The sequence below is a fragment of the Schistocerca gregaria genome, chromosome 6 (assembly GCF_023897955.1).
Source record: "Schistocerca gregaria isolate iqSchGreg1 chromosome 6, iqSchGreg1.2, whole genome shotgun sequence".
Classification (NCBI taxonomy): domain Eukaryota; kingdom Metazoa; phylum Arthropoda; class Insecta; order Orthoptera; family Acrididae; genus Schistocerca; species Schistocerca gregaria.
In genome coordinates, this window is record NC_064925.1 from 560,816,875 (window position 1) to 560,838,478 (window position 21,604).

The 21,604-nt window shown below is 39.1% G+C and overlaps 1 protein-coding gene across 1 annotated transcript in view; it reads left to right on the forward strand.

Moving 5' to 3' along the window:
* LOC126278939 (leucine-rich repeat-containing protein 9-like) overlaps positions 1–21,604 on the forward strand; it is a 170,387-nt gene that overhangs the window by 2,985 nt on the left and 145,798 nt on the right. Inside the window, exons 2-5 of the mRNA XM_049979216.1 lie at positions 2,847–2,987; positions 3,064–3,198; positions 3,304–3,483; positions 15,826–15,981. Of these exons, the coding sequence (XP_049835173.1) occupies positions 2,847–2,987; positions 3,064–3,198; positions 3,304–3,483; positions 15,826–15,981 (612 nt within the window). The remainder of the gene's footprint in view (positions 1–2,846; positions 2,988–3,063; positions 3,199–3,303; positions 3,484–15,825; positions 15,982–21,604) is intronic.

Consider the following 21,604-nt stretch of genomic DNA (forward strand, 5'->3'; position numbering starts at 1 on the left):
TCAGAGCCTTTGTCCTCAAATACTTGACGTAGCTTCAAGGCTGGACTCCCCTCCTTTCTTGGCGGAGTGATGGCAAAAGAAAAAAAAAGCTGTAAGTATGGGTCATCGGTGATGCCTGGGTAACTCAGTCAGTAGAGCACTTGCCCACACGATGCAAAGGTCGGTGGTGTGAGTCCTTGTCTGGCACAGAGAGGTAATCTGCCAGGAAGTTAGTATACCATAGTTTTTGTCTGTAGTCTTGGTTTTTGAAATCTTCGTCAGTTATTTTACATTTCTTTATGAGAATGCTGTCATTAAATTATCACAAATTGTTTAAAAAACATTCAATATTATCTTTCCTGACAAATCATTACCATACTTAAAGTATAACGTATGTCACAATAACATTCGCTAAACCAGTCTCTACCAACAAGATATTTTCAAAACCAGACAAGTTTTTCATCAGTGACAGCTCAGGTGATCACAGCTTTTGGGATATTACTCTTATCAGAATGGAATCTACTTATATAATTTAAAGATATTGAATTATTATCTGAAAATGAAAATACTGTCACATCAAGTAATTCTTCTGTAGGTTTAAATTTAATAAAACTAGTGTCAGGATGTGCTTGATCTATTGTGGGCTTGTTACTGATACAATGTAAACTGCATTGTCTTAGAATATTTTACAGCTCAGTGACACTACATGTGCGGGTTGATGTATCAAAATCTGCATTCAGACCTCCACATATTACAATGTCATAATGCACCCATCTAGTCTCCCTGAATACATCTAACAGTGTGTCCAATTTCCCTAGAAATATGTTGATGATACACTTAGTACAAGGATATTATTACTAATCTGAAATTGTCAGTAACTATATCACCTTAGGTGAGCTGTGTAAGGATTTTCAGAGTTCTGTTCTAGCCACAAAAAATCTAGATCCACTCTAATAACAGAACAATTGAGTGACTGGTTTACATAGATTGCCACACCACCTCCTACATGCAGTTTTCTACAATAGCTGTTTGCTATATTATAGTTACCAAATTTGACAACTACAGATTCATTCTCAGTAGCCCAGTGTTCACTACAACAAAAAGAAATTGGCCAAGTGCAAGTACGACTTGCACACTGAGGTTTTCCATGCAGACTTAATTATGTATATAGATAGTTCATCCACAGACAGATTTCATGATTCTAGGTCAACAGAAAGTACCCTAAGGGTTTGGTGAATGACTTTGATAGTGTGAAAATATAATTTTTTGATTGCATCATCAGATGGATCAAAAACAACAAATTTTTTTCATATTATACAATTAAAAATTAATGATTTTTGGATGTTTTCCTGTACTTGCAGTGTAAAACCTAAGTTCTTGTCAAATTTCATGATTCTAAGTCAACAGGAATCACCTTATAAGTTTTTATGAGTGAGTTTTCAAATATCAAAATTTGTGACATAAATTGCCATATCCTTTGATTGAAATGAGATAGAAGCATAAAATTTTCACAACATAGATCTTAATATGTGACATAAATTTCAACTTCAAACGATGGAAAATCCAGGATGGAATGTAAAAATGTTATGAGAAGGAAAGTTGCTACTCACCATATATCGCGACACAGCATCTCCACTATATGGTGAGTAGCAACTTCCCTTCTCGTAATATTGGTAAATTTGAACTTGTTACGTCTACCTGTTCCTTAGAACAAGGGTGCTTAACAGTCAGACAGACAAACAGTCCGACAACAAAGCCCTCTTACAAAGATTCTGTTTTGATTTTACAGATTGAGGCATGGAAACCTAACAGAATCATATTTATTATCTAATCCAAAATTATTTAGAAAAAATTCTTTATCATTTACTCCTTGAATGTTCAGATACCAGGAGCCAATTTTTAAATCATAACTGTTACCGGTATTTATTTTAGACTGAACGTTTTGGCGAGTGGTATAAAAGCTTTTACAGTATTTATCTTTTGGGCTTCTACATCTTGCTGCCTTCCACTTAAAAATCATTTAGACAGAGAAGAGGGACTGTTTTCTACCTACCCACAACACTTGAAACTACTTCTTCCACTATGGCTCTCTTCTCTCTTCTTAGTGGTACTGTAGTTACTGTTACTGTTGCTGCTATTGTTGCTGGTGAAACGTCTGTAACAGCTCATCAACACAATGTTAATGAAATCTTAAAATAATAGATTAATAATGTGCTTTATGGTTTCCTGCTGAGTAATTGTTGTTTCCGTACTAGATAATTTATCAGAGAATATTGAAGAAAGGATAACTGTTTTTAAGATTGCAACAAATTACTCATCATTTCTCATGAGCGAAGTCACAGTGAACTGTGACAACACTGTAACCTCATGGTATTGCACCTTTGGAATTACTGTTCAGGCGGAATGTAAGATTCTATCACTATTTATTAATTCAACATTGTTACTGAAGTCCAATTTTTCTTATTCAAAAAATCAAGGTAACTTGTGCATGGTCAAAACATCTTTAAATTTCACATAAGTGATAAAAAAGAGGTAAAATTATGTAGTATGATCAGAGCAGATTATTTTTTCAATAATGGGCTTATAAAAAGATATGTACTCACCAACAGTAAAATTTGCTATCGAACAAGTCCATGTATATTTTGCATGAGTATTATTACTGATATAAACCAGTGTAATCAGTTTATTTGGGTGCAAAAATAGCAGATCACAGCAAATTATTTCCTAAAATCCTTCTTGTGGTGGACTTCAAACCAACATCAACTTTTCAGGTAGTTTGAAAAAAAAATATTACTAGTCTCCTGTTACTGTCTAGTGTATTCTCTAACATCATTTTTTTTCTTTTTATTACATCCACACATTTCCAGAATGTAAGTGCTGTGGAAGAGTGCTATCATTTGGAGAAACTGTGCTTATACTCCAATGTGATCCAAGAAATACCTGATCTTAAGCATGTGCAGAAATTGCAAACTTTGTGGTTATCAGGAAATGAAATTTCCTGTATTAAGGTGAGTGCTCTAAAGAAATCCTAATTTTCCTATGTAACCCTGGCATATGTTCACATCTAATTTTCAGTTGTTGTAGAATCTTGAATCTCAGAAGAATTTGTGTGAACTGTATCTAAATAATAATAAAATCAAGGAAATAGGCTCATCATTGAAGGAAAACAAAAATTTGCATACCTTGAATTTGGCTGCCAATCCAATCTTTTCCCTGAAGGTAATTTTGTGTATACTTTAAATTATCTAATTTGATCATTCATACAAATTCTGATAATATAATTCTTTATGTCAATCTGCAGGTAATGTATCTTTTGTCTTTCAGGAAATAATCAGCTTGGCAGAACTTCCATCTCTCACATCTCTAATACTTGCAGACTCTCAGCATGACATGCAACCAATGACTGAACTCTTGAACTACAGCTCATATATTATCTATCATTTAAACAAGCTGGAAATCTTGGATGGATATCCAGTTGATCAAAGAGAGAGAAGCAGAGTGACGGTAACTTCTTGAAAGTAACAAAATTTAGTTAACACAATTTCTTTTATGTTTTTTTATGAATCCTCCTCCTCATGATATTTCTCTAGTTTTAGAAGATTCAAACACCATATATATTTATTTGTATCAGTTAATAATTGGTAATATTATTTTGTGATATTGTAATGTTAATCTTTGGACTACTTCCTGTATAGTTATAGCATTCTTCCAGCAAAGTAGTGGCAATTTAAGGTACCAATAATGGAGGTGAATGTGAATAGTTATCATGTACCATTATCTCCAAAGTAGACCACAAAGCCTCGATAATGCTGAGATCTAGTGACTGTGGTTACCAGGAGAGAGACAACAATTCATCCTCTGTTTCACAAAATCAGTCCTAAATGATGCAAGGCATGTGAACAGGAGCCCTGTTGTCTTGGAACACAGCATCACCATAGTGGAACAAACATTGTACCATGGGAAGGACCTAATCTGCCAGAATGGTCACATAAGCTTTGGCAGTAAGGCAACCTTGCAGAATAAGCATGGAGCCCATGGAATACCATGCTGTGGCTGCCCAAATCATCACTGAATCCATGCTATATTTCACTCTTGGAATGTTAACTTGGTCAAAAGTTGGAAACAGTGTCAAACAAGACTCCCATACATCTACATCTATGACTTTTTCCAGATAGTCTTCATCTATCTTCAAGATTCTGCTGGTCAGTTCTTTCAACACCTCAGTGACACACTCCCATGGATCAACCAACCTATGACCATTCGTGCTACCCTTCTCTGTATATGTTCAACATCCCCTGCTAATTTGTTTTGGGATGTGTCCCACACAATTTAACAGTATTCTCGAATCACTTGCACTAGTCATTTGCAAGGAGTCTTATTTGTAGACTAGTTGCATTTACATAGTATTCTAGCAATAAACCAAACTGTGCTACCTGTTTCACCCTTGACTGAGCCTACATGATCATTCCATTTCACTTCGCAGTGAAGTGATACACCCAGGTATTTGTATGAGTTGACTGTTTCCAATTGTGACTCATTGATATTATAGTCATCGTACACTACATTATTTCATTTTCTGAAGTGCACAGTTTTACATTTCTGAACATTTAAAGCAAGCTACCAATATTTGCACCAGTTTGAAATCCTATCAAGGTCTGACTGGATATTTATTCAGCTTCTTTCAGCCGGTACTCCATCATGGATAACAGCATCATCTGCAAAAAGCCCAAGGTCACTATTGGACTTTTCTTTACCTACACAAGCAACTTGCTTGTGATCCTGTAGGTATGATTTTAATAGTTTAAGGCTGTTACCTACAATGCTGTAGTGATCCATTTTTTCTAGAAGTATTTTATGCTTTACACACTCAAAAGCCTTACTTAGATCACAAAAGGTGACTTGAGCAAATCCTTTATCCTCAAACACTTGATGTATTTGACTACTGAGTCTATAGCATCAACAGTTGACAAGTTTTTCCTAAACTATACTGTGATTTGCTAATTATTCGTGCATTTTCAAATTACTTGGGTAACAGTTGGTGTATTACACATTAAAACACTGTAGAAAGAGCTGGGACTATGGAAGTTGATCTGTAACTTGAAGGTGAGTCAGTATCTCCTTTTTTATATATTGGGACTACCCTGGACACTTTAAGCTCATCAGGAAAATATCCCTCAGATATACACTTATTTATGCAGTATGCTATTAAAGGGTACACAATACAATCGATTACTTTTTTTAAAATGTTACAAGAAATGTCATATATGTCTACACTCTCAGATGATTGAAGATGTTTAATGGTTTTTAGGACAAGACTAGGTGGGACTTCAGAGAAGATAAACATACTTGTATTTGCTAGTGGTTTACCGACATTTTTTGAAAGAATCTCATATGAGTTAATGACAGGTTTTGTGATAGCATTTCCTACTTCTTCGACTGATTCAATAAAGAAATCATTGAATTTCTGAGGCCATATACTGATTTTTTTCTTTCATCTTTAGTAACAGTATTTATTAATTTCCATGCAGCTTTGCATTTATTCACGGAATTCTCAATACTGCTGAATCTGTGTGCTCTTTTGGCTTCCAGAAAGGCTTTTTTGTACTTATTCCTACATTGGACATAGGCTGATCTGGCATGGTTGGTCTTCAGATTTTGATGTGTACTATCCAACAACATAACTTGATTTTTCAGATTTGTTAGTTGTTGAGTATACCATGGCTTTTGTGTGTTTATACCCTTTCCTTTGGAGCCTTTGTCAATTACTTTGCATTTATTTATCAGAATGCAGTCATTAAATTGTGTCAAAAATGCTTTCAAAAACCTTTCAAATATTAGTTTTGCTGACAGATCTTTACATAGACCATTGGTCAAATCAGCCTCTGTTAGTAAGGGACTTAAAAAACCTGTCAACTTTATCATTTTTCAGACAGACTTATTAATGTTACTCCTATCATCACGGAACCTACTTATGTAATTTAATGATACAGAATCATGATCTGAGAATGGGAATACTGTCACATCTCATGATTCTCCTGCACTATTGAAACTGACAAAGACATTGTCAAGACATGCTTCATCTCTTGTGGGTCTATTATTGATAAAGTGCAGATTGTACTGTCTTAGGCGCTTCAGTCTGGAATCGCGTGACCGCTGTGGTTGCAGATTCAGATCCTGCCTCGGGCATGGATGTGTGTGATGTCCTTAGGTTTGAGTAGTTCTAAGTTCTAAGGGACTGATGACCTCAGATGTTAAGTCCCATAGTGCTCAGAGCCATTTGAACCATTTTTGTACTGTCTTAGATTTTTTAGATCAGTGACACTATGTTTGGCTGTTGTTACATCAAAATCTGCATTCAAATCTCCACATATTACAATGTAATAATGTAACCATTTTGTGTTTCTAAATACACCTAACAGCATGTCCAGTTTTTCTAAAAATACACTAATGATACCCTTAGGTGACCTGTATAAGGCTATTATCACTAACTTAAAATAGTCACTAATTATACCAGTGGCTTCAAAATTCTGTTCATCACACAAATAGTGTAGATCCAACCTATTATTGGAGTGGATGAGTGACTGGTTAGTATACAATGCCATACCACCCCTTTTATGCACTTTTCTGCACTAACCATTTGCTACTTTATAGTTATCAAATTTTATAGCTGTAAGTTCACTCTCTGTTGCTCACTGTTTACTCAGACAATAAATATCAATTTTGTTCTCTATTCTAAATTTATTTACAATAAATTCTTTGTCTTTTACTCCTTGAGTATTCAGATAGCAAATTTTAAGATCAGATTGTTATTGCCTTAAAAATGAGCAGTTTGGTTAGGAGCTATAATATCTTTTACACTATCTGTTTTATGGGCTTCTTCGCCTTGCTGTGTTCCACTAAAAAAAACATGTAGATGGAGAGGAGGCACTGTTTTCCGCTTACCTCAACACTTGATTCTACTTCTTCTGTTGTAGTTATCTTCCCTCCTTTTGATGGGTAAGTAGTTAGTGTTGCTGGTGTAATTTCTGCTGCATTTTGTGGAGGTGTTTCTGTAGCTGATACATTTTCTACTACTGCTCCTGATGATGCCAACAGTAACAATGATGGTTCCCATTCTGATGCTGATGTAGGCCTAATTTCTCTAGAGATGTAGCCAGAGATGTTTCTTCGTCATGTGCTGTTGGTGCATTCTCTATTTGTTTAGTCATTGACAATGAACCTATTGCAGTCAGTCCAAGCTTTTTGTGCATGTCTACCCCTACCGCTTTTACTGCTTTGAGGATTTCTTTGGCCAGCACTTTCTTGCCTAGCCGATTTCTGTGCAGTCCATGTCTTGTAAAATGCTCTCTGCCAGAGCTGGTTGCCTCAGTTAAGGTTGTTTGCACATAGATATGATACTAAGCCACATTCCTTTTGGAAATCAAGAAATAACACATATACCAGGCTGCCTTGATTCATAGCTTTCAATATGTTGTGAGAAAAGTGTAAGTTGGGTTTCACATGATAGATTTTTTTGGTTCCCATGTTAATTGGCATGGAGGAGGTCATCCTGTTTGAGATATCTCATTAGTTTTGAATCCAGGATATGTACTATGAACCTACAACAAATCACTGTCAAGGATATTGGATGGAAATTTTGTGGATCACTTCTGCTACCCTTCTTGTAGTCAGGTCCTATCTATACTTTCTTCCACTACTGAGAACAGTTATTTGTTCGAGGGATCTATGAGATATAATTATAAAAGAGACTAACTAAGCCACAAATTCAAGGTAGGATCTCAAAGGGATACCATTGGGCCTGGTAGCTTCATCCAGTTTTAATTATTTTAGCTGTTTCTCAACAGTACTGACCCTAATAGTGATCTCAGCTACCTTTTCAGTGGTATGGGGATTTAAATGGGGCAAAAATGTCCTGGATTTTTCTTTGTACTTGAACATTTGAAATTTGGGTTAAGCACATCAGCTTTTTCTTTGCTACCTTCAGTTTCATTTCCTGTCTCATTTGTGAGCCAGTGGACACTAACTTTGGTGTACAAACAACCTTTATGTACAACCAGAGTTTCTTTGGGTCTTGTGAAATATCATTTCCCACTATTCTGCTACAGTAGTCATTGAAGGCTTCACACATTGCTCTCTTGATAGCCAAATGCATTTCAGTCAGCCCTGTGCTTTGTTCTGCATCTCTTATGTAGTAGTTTTTGTTTTTTTAGAAGTGTGTTTTCTGTGACTGTATACCACAGAGGGCCCCTCCCATTATGACATGCTCTGCTGGATACCTATCTATCCACTGCATTTTCAACTATTCTTTTGAACTTGAGCCATAATAGTTCCACTACATGCTTCTGTCCTGTGCTGAAAGTTTAAATTTCCTCACCGAGATATGACTTTACTGCTTTTTTACCTGGTTTATTGAACATCAGATCTTTAAACTTCTTTTAGTTCTACCTTTGGCAATCATCGTTGCCACAACTGCCTCATGGTCACTCACACCAGTCTCAATGTGGACATCCTCAAAGAGTTCAGACCTATTTATTGAAATTAGATATAATATATTTCCTTCATGAGTGGAGTTCCAAGGCAGTTGTTCTGGATCGTTTTCAGAGAAGGCATCTACACTCCTGGAAACTGAAATAAGAACACCGTGAATTCATTGTCCCAGGAAGGGGAAACTTTATTGGCACATTCCTGGGGTCAGATACATCACATGATCACACTGACAGAACCACAGGCACATAGACACAGGCAACAGATCATGCACAATATCGGCACTAGTACAGTGTATATCCACCTTTCGCAGCAGTGCAGGCTGCTATTCTCCCATGGAGACGATCGTAGAGATGCTGGATGTAGTCCTGTGGAACGGCTTGCCATGCCATTTCCACCTGGCGCCTCAGTTTTACCAGCGTTCGTGCTGGACGTGCAGACCGCGTGAGACGACGCTTCATCCACTCCCAAACATGCTCAATGGGGGACAGATCCATAGGTCTTGCTGGCCAGGGTAGTTGACTTACACCTTCTAGAGCACGTTGGGTGGCACGGGATACATGCGGACGTACATTGTCCTGTTGGAACAGCAAGTCCCTTGCCGGTCTAGGAATGGTTGAACGATGGGTTCGATGACGGTTTGGATGTACCGTGCACTATTCAGTGTCCCCTCGACGATCACCAGAGGTGTACGGCCAGTGTAGGAGATCGCTCCCCACACCATGATGCCGGGTGTCGGCCCTGTGTGCCTCGGTCGTATGCAGTCCTGATTGTGGTGCTCACCTGCACGGCGCCAAACACGCATACGACCATCACTGGCACCAAGGCAGAAGCGACTCTCATCGCTGAAGACGACACCTCTCCATTCGTCCCTCCATTCACGCCTGTCGCGACACCACTGGAGGCGGGCTGCACGATGTTGGGGCGTGAGCGGAAGACGGCCTAACGGTGTGCGGGACCGTAGCCCAGCTTCATGGAGACGGTTGCGAATGGTCCTCGCCGATACCCCAGGAGCAACAGTGTCCCTAATTTGCTGGGAAGTGGCGGTGCGGTCCCCTACGGCACTGCGTAGGATCCTACGGTCTTGGCGTGCATCCGTGCGTTGCTGCGGTCCGGTCCCAGGTCGACGGGCACGTGCACCTTCCGCCGACCACTGGCGACAACATCGATGTACTGTGAAGACCTCACGGCCCACTTGTTGAGCAGTTCGGCGGTACGTCCACCCAGCCTCCCGCATGCCCACTATACGCCCTCGCTCAAAGTCCGTCAACTGCACATACGGTTCACGTCCACGCTGTCGCGGCATGCTACCAGTGTTAAAGACTGCGATGGAGCTCCGTATGCCACGGCAAACTGGCTGACACTGACGGCGGCGGTGCACAAAAGCTGCGCAGGTAGCGCCATTCGACGGCCAACACCGCGGTTCCTGGTGTGTCCGCTGTGCCGTGCGTGTGATCATTGCTTGTACAGCCCTCTCGCAGTGTCCGGAGTAAGTATGGTGGATCTGACACACCGGTGTCAATGTGTTCTTTTTTCCATTTCCAGGAGTGTAATACTGTTCTACAGGATGTCTTGTCATGCCCACCACTAACAAAACTTCCTTCCACTCAACTCAGAACCAGAAGGAGACAATCAGTTCTAGGGACAGTGTTGCAAATTGTGAGCTTTGTTGAAACTCGGTGTGCAAGGCTGGTCTTCTCAATCTTCTCTGCCAGTTCCTGGAAAGATCCAAGTAAGATCTTGGATTCCAGATGATAGGCATTGTTTGTTCCAATGTGCACCACAATTTGCAGTTGGCTGTACCCCCTTCCCTCAATGGCTGCTGCAGTAGCCTCTTCAGCATACTGAATGAGGCCCCCAGGAACACACACTGAGTGCACCTGATGTTCCTTCCTGGCCCTTGCTGTCATGTCCCTAAGGGGTGCCATTATCCACTGCGACTGCAGACAATCGATAGACCCCTACCCTTTTGCATTTGCTCAGACATATGGGTCAAACTAGTTCTGCTCCATCTCTGCATGACAGCAGTAGATAGATTAGATGTGTTAGACCACTCAGTGAATCATTACTTCCTGATCAACACAGAGTCAGAAGCAAGCACCATCCCTAGGGAGAACCCATTGATGGAGCTGACAACACTGGTCATTGAGCTTACTCCCACAAGCAATACCAATACCAGTCTTTTTGGACCTGTCATGCACTTCATGGACCTCTGTTTATGATGGAACTTCCACATGGCAAGTTTTGGTTACTGATGTTTGAGAACTGTTCTTTATGCATGGATTTTCTCCATCATTTTCATCTCTTCCCACATTTGACATGAACACTCTCAGGGAAACCATCAGTGGAGTGTCAGTACCCAGTATCACTGGCAGTCTGCAGTGACATCCACAGGTTGCTCTGCGGGAAACTATTGTGACAGTACGCACCTTAATGCTGTCAATGACAGAAGCATACAGTCAGAATGTAATGCTCTACAAGATTATTCACCAGAACAGGTCTGTGCTGTGAACTGTGAACTTGGCTACCAGTGTGCTTGCATCCCACCCCCCCCACCCCCCTCCCCTCCACGTGCCCCGTGTGCCCCTTGCATTTCCCAGACAAGGCAGGCAACATTTAAACCATTGGGCATTAGACATAACACTGCACAAAATTCATACAATGCCAGGTCTGCCACAGTGCACACAGACTGGCATTGGCCAGACTATGAACAAAACAAAACGAACAACCAACACAACTGACCCAGAGACTGCCTAGACAGACACCACTACTCAAGTCACTTTGGAGCATGGTAGAGCAGTAGACATTTTGAATACTGCCACCATGTTTATGGTTGAGACTTGATATGCAACAGTTCCAGCTGAATGATGTAAGTGTGAAACTATTTAAATATATATAAAAACAAAGATGCTGTGACTTACGTAACGGGAAAGCACTGGTAGATAGACACAATAAAAAACGCACAAACACACACACAAATTTTAAGCTTTTGCAACCCAAGGTTGCTTCATCAGGAAAGAGGGAAGGGAGGGAAAGACGAAAGGATGTGGGTTTTAAGGGAGAGGGTAAAGAGTCATTCCAATCCTGGGAGCGGAAAGACTTACCTTAGCAGGGAAAAAAGGACAGGTATACACTCGCGCACACACACGCATATCCATCCGCACACATACAGACACAGGCAGACGTGTAAATGCCAAATGTGACACCCCCCCCCCCCCCGCCCCCCCTCCCTCCTCCGCCCCTCTCCCGAACACAAAATAGACTCCCCCTTCAGATGGGCTGTGGAATGTGACCTTCAAGCAGTGACCAAGAAGTAAAAAGAGACAGCAGGAAAGGATAGCAATGCTCAAAGAAAACTCTAGACTTGAACGTTGAACTATGTTCGTTAGGAAGGGAACTGGACAACACATAAGCTTATCTTGCACACCTGTGACAAGCATCAGCAGCAACATGGGACAACATGTTCCAACCAGCCAACAAACACCACTCTGGATTTATGGGTCAACTCAGTGAATGACGTTTGCACGTGTTTTCTCCATGCCCCACACATGCAGTGAGCATAGACTATGCAGCAAGGGATGAAACACGCCACGGGACACCAAGTAAATACCATGCTGGGACTGCCAGTCCATTATAAAGACTGGTAGCTGCTGGACTGCATGCAGCTGAAAACGTTACAGACAGAAACACTCAGACCACGAGAGAGTTAATGGACGTCATCTGTTCACTTGGTGCTAAAAGAAGACTGGTCATACTGACCACGTGGCGACCACTGATCCTACCTGACTGATGCCCCATTCCCAACAATAGAGGATTTTATGCATACCTTGGCTGATGCTACTATTTTTATTGTCGCAGACTGCAAAAGTGCATACCTCCACATCCCTAAGTCGAGTGACAATGTACTGAAAACTCCAGCAATAACACTGATCAGGTTGTATGATATTTTAATCATGCCATGTGGCTTAAAAAATTCTGTCTGAACATGTCAACATTTTGTTGACAAAATAATGTTACAGTTCCCTTTTTGTTTCTCGTGTTTAGATAACTTTAGGGTCTTGCACTGCCACAACAAGAATAAAAGAAGCACCTCCACAGTGTTTTTCAAATGGTGTATGATGAATAAAGAGAAATGCCATTTCAGACAAACAGAAGTTAGATTCCTTGACCACTACATCAACCAGTCCAGGGTTTTACGTACAATAGAACTGACTGAACTAATACATTCATTTCCTGATAGTCCAACTGTGAGGAACTATGGAGATTTATTGGAGCATTAAATTTCTATAACAGACTTTTGCCACAAGCTGCAGCAATACAGATCCCACTTACAGACATTATTGCAGGTAGAAACAAACATGGCAAGCAATCTCTGACATCAAAAAAGAAAATGCAGCAGACATTTGACAGCATCAAACTCTGCCAGCAACAGACCATCACCCTAACTAACACCACCACAAACACCCCCTTGTCCATCACAGCTGATGCTAGTGACGCAGCAGTTGGGATGGTTCTCCAACAACTTGGCAATGTGAAACAGCAACTACTGTAGTTCTTTTCAGTACAGCTTACTCATCACAATGAAAATGGTCTGCCTCTGACCGTGAGCCCCTAGCCACGTATGAGGCAGTGAGGCATTTCAAAGCAGACATAGAAGGCATGCTGTTCACAATTTATACTGATCATTAACCACACGCAAAACTATATGTTACCAAGGTAAAAACTGCCCTCTGAGACTTTTCTGCCACCTGGGCTAAGACAGCCAGTTCATCATATATGTCTAACACATCAAGAGTGCTGAAAACATAGTTTTGAACTCTCACACATCAGCTGTGCTATCTATGAACATTAACTGTGGAATTCTCACCTCAGCACAAGAACAAGATCCACAAATCTGTAAACTCTTGTGGGATGAATCAACCAGCCTGAAATTTGAATGCCCCACTCTTCCCAGTTAGGACAAACCAATCTGATGCAATGTGTCACAAGGCAGAATCCACCCATTAGTTCCACTTCTAGTGCAGAAACACTTCTTCGACTGCCTTCACTCCTTGTCACACCCTGGGACACAATCTTCTACCAAGACACTCACTGATCATTTTGTCTGGGTATATTTGAAATGAAATTGCAGACAACGGACACAGGCTTACAAAGCATGGCGGTGCTGCAAAATGGGCTGCCATGCCAGCCTCTCTCTCACACAGTATGACACTCTGCAGGTAGGATGCAACATGTGAATCTGGATCTGCTGGCCTGGTATCAGAGTCAGTTGCAATAGATATGTACTTTCCATAGTTGACCATGTTGCATAGTGGTTTGAAGCTGTGTCCCTAACAGACATTACTGCACCAACCTCAGTGAGGATGTTTGTGCAGCTATGGATTTTGCAGTTCAGATGTCTGGCTACCATCAGCAAGGCTAACAGTTTAAGTCAGCCCTGTTCTTGGAGTCGTGCAACCTTTGCAGGGTTAAATGTTACTGCACCAGTGACTACTACCCACAGAGCAATGGACAGTTAGAATGATGGGACTATGCTTTAAAAGCAGCACTATGTCATGAGGTTCAGTGGACACAATCCCTACCATGGGTGTTATTGGGTGTACATTGGGCTTTTAAGGAGGACCTGCAGACATCATTAGCTGAGATCTTGTACGACAATCCACTGAACCCTCCAGACGAGTTAATCAAACCCATAGAACTGTTGGACTTAAAGGAGCTGACAGATCTAATCAGGCAAGTGAAACAGCACATTTTATGCATTAGAACACCACTGCCACAACCTCACAGATCCTCCAAGCTCTTCATACACAATACCCTGGCAAATTGTGAGTTTGTCATAATGCACGATGACATCAAATGGGTGTCTGCCCAGCCTCCAAACTCCAGTCCCGACAAGGTCCTGCAGAGAGGAGACAACACCTTTGACATACTTCTCCATGAGAAACCCATAACAGTATCAGTGCTCAGTCTTAAACCTGCTTGGATCCTAAAAGTGATGCCATGCTCAGAATGCCCACACTTCTTGTTAAACTGTTTACATACAGTGGCAAACCAAAATGCCTTGCCAAGTAGAGCTGCTGCATGCAACACCTTGTATTATAAGCAATTTTTTTTCTGACTGGATAATGAATTGAAGTTTTGAATTAGAAATGTTTTATGACATTTAGCTTTGATTTATTAACAAAACTGTAGCAATAGGAAGGGCACCAAAATTTTCACGTACTCTCTTCATCCAGACCAAGTACAGGTTCCACTCTTTTCGTTGACTTAAAAAAGAAGTGACAGTGACATCTCCCATTGGAGATGTGGAATATGCCAAAAAGTATGGTCATTGACAGTAATAACACCTTTGTTCTTTTGCAATGTGTGAAGGTAGGTGTACTCCCTCTGGAATGAGTTAGTCTGTTGCTGACTTCTGTGTTGTATAAATGTGTTTCTGTAGTACTTGTGATAGTAATAAAACATGTATATCTGTACCTTATGGTGTTAGTGTTTCATTCAGTACATTTCCTGCATGGAAGACCTACAAACTTATACAGAAACCAAACTGCAGCTATAAGACTCAGAGAACATGATCAGAATGCTACAGTGGAGAGAGGTTGTAGTCTATTCCCTGTGTAACTTAACAAGGTAAACAAAACTAAAGGAAAGTTTAGAGAAGGAAATAAAATTTGAGAGAAGAAGTAAAAACTTCCAGGCTTGTCAATGACATCGTAATTCTGTCAGAGACAGTAAGGACTTGGAAGAGCAGTTGAATGAAATGAATAATGTCCAGAAAACATATTATAAGATAACCATCAATAAAAGTAAGACAAGTGTAATTGAATGTACTTGAATTAAACTAGGAAATGTAGTGGGAGTAGATTAGAAAATGAGTCACCAGAAGTAGTAAATGAGTTCTGCTATTTGGGGAGCAAAATAAGGGGGATATAAAATGCAGACTGGCTATAATAAAGAAAGCGTTTCTGAAGGAGAGGAATTTTTTGATATAAACTTAAGTATTAGGATGTCTTTTCTGAAGGTACTTGTCTGGAGTGTAGCCTTCTCTGAAAGTGAAACTGGATGATAATCAGTTCAGGCAAGAAGACAAGAAGCTTTTAAATTTATTAATATTTAGAGAACAGGTGCACATTTCTCAATAAATACAGTGAGAGATGAAAACATATATCTTTTTGTTATAACTTCAGCTGATCTAAAATTAATGTATCTAACATCTGAATGAAGTGTTAGCTTTTAACTGAAGCAGACATTCCTCTTTGGAAGACGTTATTGTATACAAATGGTTAAATTTAAAAATCATGTACATTTTTTAATGTTGGGTTCTTTCCTTCTCTGCTGAAAACATTTTTTTTAAATTTTCAGCTGTTTTATAGTAACCTACTTCTTCAGTTCCGCATTTTGAAGTACAAACTCCTGGGTGATTATTATAAAGAGATCTGGATAAAGCAAGAAGAAAATAGAGAAGCATTAGCAAGATTCAGAAAATGGTACCAGATTTATATGTCATTAGCTGCTCAGGTTTGTTATCTGCTTTACATTTACTCATACTATTTGACACCTTATTGTTTTTCTAGAACATCTTATGCAACACACAAACACTACAAAATTTTCTTGAATATAAATTGGAAGGAGAGATGATGACAACTCACCATATAGTTATGCAGTTGTTGGTAGGCATATAAACAAAACAGAGAACACTGCTAAATGTTTGAATGAAATCTCTTACAGTTCTAATACGGTACACATTCAACCAATGGAAAATCCTGGATGGAATAACATCAATATGAAAGGATACAATTACCAGATTAAGGGAGTGTTGAGTGCCAGAGGCACAATGTAAAATACTGCTGGATATTATTCACCTCTCACACAAGCAAAAGAAGGCGCGGGCACTCGCGTGCGTGCTCACACACACACACACACACACACACACACACACACACGCGCGAATCGTTGTTCCATAGATCATGAATACGACATTTCGTAATGATGTGGAATGTGCCACTTTAAAATGAGTTTTCTTCACACAAAATAATTTTTTTTAATTTTTTATTTTTATTTATTTATTTTTTTACAGTCACTACTTCATCTCTAAGAATTCATCTATTGAGTAGAAGGCGTTGTCATTTGGAAATTCTTTTAATTTGCTTTTAAATGTTGGTTGGCTATCTGTCAGACTTTTAATACTATTTGGCAAATGACCAAAGATTTTTGTGGCAGTATAATTCACCCCTTTCTGTGTCAAAGTGAGATTTAATCCAAAATAGTGAAGATCATCCTTTCTTCTAGTGCTGTAGCTATGCACTTCACTGTTATTTTTGAATTGGGATGGGTTATTAAAGACAAATTTCACAAGTGTATATATGTAATGTCTGCTTGTGTTTGTGTATGTGCGGATGTATATGTGTGTGTGTGCGAGTGTATACCTGCCCCCCCCCCCCTTAAGGTAAGTCTTTCCACTCAAGGGATTGGAATGACTCCTTACCCTCTCCCTTAAAACCCACATCCTTTCGTCTTTCCCTCTCCTTCCCTCTTTCCTGAAGAAGCAACCATTGGTTGCGAAAGCTTGAATTTTGTGTGTATGTTTGTGTTTGTTTGTGTATCTATCGACCAGCCAGCGCTTTTGTTTGGTAAGTCACATCAACTTTGTTCCCAAGTTCCTTAAATAAATGTCTGCAAGGTGATCTTGGGTGGTCCCAAGCTATTATTCTGACTACGTGCTTTTGTGCAATGAATACATTCTCTCTTAATGATGAATTGCCCAAAAATATGCCATATGAAAGCAATAAATGAAAATAGGCATATCAGGCTAATTTAGTTACATGTTTATCACCATAACCCTAATAGCATAAGTAGCTGAACCTAACCGTTTCAGCAGATCATCAATGTGTTTCTTCTAATTCAGTTTCTCATCAATGCACACATCCAGAAATTTTGAGTATTCTGTCTTAGCCCCAGACTTCCATTCATAGTCTATATTTGTTGTTATTGTGGTCTTCAGTCCTGAGACTGGTTTGATGCAGCTCTCCAAGCTACTCTACCCTGTGCAAGCCTCTTCATCTCCCAGTACCCACTGCAACCTTCATTCTTCTGAATCTGCTTAGTGTAGTCATCTCTTGGTCTCCCTCTACGATTTTTACCCTCCACGCTGCCCTGCAGTGCTAAATTGGTGATCCCTTGATGCCTGTGTATTCATCTCTTTGTCTCCCTCTACGATTTTTACCCTCCACGCTGCCCTCCAGTACTAAATTTGTGATCCCTTGATGCCTCAGAACGTGTCCTACCAACCAATCCCTTCTTGTGGTCAAGTTGTGCCACGAACTTCTCTTCTCCACAATCCTAATCAATACTTCCTCATTAGTTATGTGATCGACCCATCTAATCTTCAGCATTCTTCTGTAGCACCACATTTCAAAAGTCTCTATTCTCTTCTTGTCCAAACTATTTATCGTCCATGTTTCACTTCAATACATGGCTACACTCCATACAAATACTTTCAGAAATGTCTTCCTGACACTTAAATCTATACGCGATGTTAACAAATTTCTCTTCTTCAGAAACGCTTTCCTTCCCATTGCCAGTCTACATTTTATATCCTCTCTACTTCGACCATCATCAGTTATTTTCCTCCCCAAATAGCAAAACTCCTTTACTACTTTAAGTGTCCCATTTCCTAATCTAATTCCCTCAGCATCACCCAACTTAATTTGACTACATTCCATTATCCTCGTTTTGCTTTTGTAGATGTTCATCTTATATCCTCCTTTCAAGATACTATCCATTCCGTTCAACTGCTCTTCCAAGTCCTTTGCTGTATCTGACAGAATTACGATGTCATCGGCGAACCTTAGAGATTTTATTTCTTCTCCATGGATTTTAATACCTACTCCAAATTTTTCTTTTGTTTCCTGTACTGCTAGCTCAATATACAGATTGAATAACATCGGGGAGAGACTACAACCCTGTCTCACTCCCTTCCCAACCACTGCTTCCCTTTCATGCCCCTCGACTCTTATAACTGCCATCTGGTTTCTGTACAAATTGTAATTAGCCTTTCGCTCCCTGTATTTTACCTTCAGAATTTGAAAGAGAGTATTCCAGTCAACATTGTCAAAAGCTTTCTCTAAGTCTACAAATGCTAGAAACGTAGGTTTGCCATTCCTTAATCTAGCTTCTAAGATAAGTCGTAGGGTCAGTAGTTCCAATGGAATGTTGTCTACTCCGGGGGCCTTGTTTTGACAGTCTATATTTATCAATGGTATAATGCCATTTACACTACAGAATTGTATAAAATGCGTTTTCTCAAAATTTAGTGAGAGTCCGTTTGCAGAGGACCACTTAATAATTTTCTGAAAGACATTATTTGCAATTTCCTCAGCTGTTTATTGCTTGTTGAGTATGATTACTATACTTGTATCATCAGCAAAAAGAACTAGCTTTACGTCCTCATGAATATAGAGTGGCAAGTTGTTAATATATATTAAGAACAATAAGGCACCCAAGACTAAACCCTGTGGGACATCATTCTTGATACCTCCCCAGTTAGAGGACTCTGCTCGTTTTTGCAGACTATCTGTACTGTTAATTTCAACTTTCTGCATTCTTCCAGTTAAGTAAGAATTAAACCATTTGCGCACTGTCCCACTCATACCACAATACTTTAACTTATCTAGAAGAATTTCATGATTGACACATCAAAGGACTTTGAGGGATCACAAAATATCCCAATAGGTGATGTTCAGTTATTCAATGCATTTAATATTTGATCAGTGAAAGCATAAATAGCATTTTCTATTGATAAGCCTTTCTGAAAATCAAATTGATATTTTGTTAGTACTTCATTTTCACAAATATGTGATGCTACTCTTGAATACATTAACTTTTCAAGAATTTGGGATAAAGCTGTCAGAAGTGAAATTGGGCAGTAGCTGTTGGCATCAGATCTATCCCCTTTTTTATGCCATGGTTTAACAATAGCATATCTCAGTTTATTTGGAAAAACGCCCTATTTCAACAAGCCACTACATATGTGGCTGAGAACCCTACTTATTTGTTGGGAACAAGCTTTTAGTACTCTGTTGGAAATTCCTTCAATTCCGTGTGAGCTTTTACTTTTGTGTGAATTTATTATTTTCCTAATTTCAGTAGGAAAGGGGGGTTGAATTTCAGTTTTATCAACTTGCATAGGTACTGCCTCTTCCATATACTGCTTTACATTTTCTAATGATACCTGGATCCTGTGCTCTCTACAACACTTAAAAAATGATTATTACAAATTTTGGTGATAAACATGTAAGTAAATTGGCCTGCTATTTGTATTTTCATTCACTGCTTTCATATGGCATCATGTTTTGGGTCTTCAGACCTTGGAGAAGCTGTGCAGGACAGATCATCACTTCAAAATTAGCCATATTATATTACAAGAAATGAAATAAACCTCTTGTGGGCTTTAAAAAAGCATATGACTGTATCCATAGACATTCAGTGTTAAAAATCTTAAGAAATTTTGGGCTCCATTTTAAATTAATCATATTGATAGAACTCACCTAAACCAACACTGTATCAAAAGTCAAGTTCAGGGGGGGGGGGGGGGGAACACTCTGAGCTATTCATCATAAAAACTGGTTTAATACAAGGAAATTGCTTGGCACCCCTGCTGTTCAACTGTGCTTTAGAATACATAATGAGGGAATGGTACAAGATTAACCCAAAGAACATCCAAGCTGAGAGACTCATACACAACATAAGTTTAAATTGTGTAGGATTTGCTAATGACCTTGCTCTCTTGTCCATCAGTATTCATGAAACCAAACAACAAGTTATCTCACTACAGGAAATAGCACAGAAAATTGGTCTTGGAATATCATTTTAAAAAACAGTCATCATGTTAACTTACCCACCACTCATAAACAAAATTGCCTTAGGAAACCAAGAAATGAAAATTGTTGATAAATTTAAATATCTGGGAGAAATCATAACATATAACCTCAATGAAAAGCCAACATGGAGTAACAGAATAAACAAACTGACTAGAGCACAATATATCACCAAGAACACCTACAACAAAAAGAGCCTGTCAATAGCAACAAAATTAAAACACTACAAAACAGTCACTCAACCAGAAATAACGTATGCAAGTGAAACCATCTTCAAAACAACTAACACTGCACAAATAGACAAAATACTCAGAATAGAGAGAAGAATCATCAGAACATGCATCAATAAATCATACTAGAAAGATGGACTCTGGAGAGTAGCTACAAATGAAACAGTCTTCAATGAAATAGAACCAGTAATGAGTACAATCAGGAAGAAATGCATTTCATTTTTCAGACATCTAATCAGAACACCTGAGAACAGGATCATCACGAGAATAATAGAAAAATTGACAAAATCAGGAAACTCACAGACAAACAAAACAGACTGCAAACAAGAATCAACAAACAGACAATAGGAAGGGTGATTTCTGATAAAGAAAGAAAGATGAGATCTGAGAGAATGAAGAAGTACTGGGCTGACAGGAAACTGAAAAATTCTTTGTATAAAGTTGGCTCAAGTGGTCTAATGAAGGCCATAAAATGTAAATAAATAAAAATGTTTTCTGCTTCTGACTTCTTGATAACAAACTTTTCAGTGTGTTTGATAGAAATACAGTCTTCCTGTGCTCTCAGTTTCCCTGTTTCCCTTTGAACAATATTCCAAATTGTTTTAATTTTATTATCAGATGTGCTAATCTCAGACATAATGCACATACTTCTGGACTTCTTAATAAGTTTTTTTTAATACAGTCCAGTAGTTTTTATAATGTTTCTCTGTTTCGGGATCATTACTCCTCCTAGCTATGAGATACATTTCCCTTTTCTGTTTACAAGATATTTTTATCCCTTTAGTAAGCCATGGCTTACATTGTTTCTTACAATTATATTTCACTGTTTTATTGGAGAAAATGTTTTAAAATATACTCACAAAAGTATCACAAAATAGGCTAAATTTTAAATTAGCGTCCTGTTCCCTGTATACCCCATCCTGGTCTAACTGTTGCAAGCTTTCCCTAGATTAGATTAGATTAGATTAGATTAATACTTGTTCCATAGATCATGAATACGACACTTCGTAATGATGTGGAACGTATCAGGTTAAT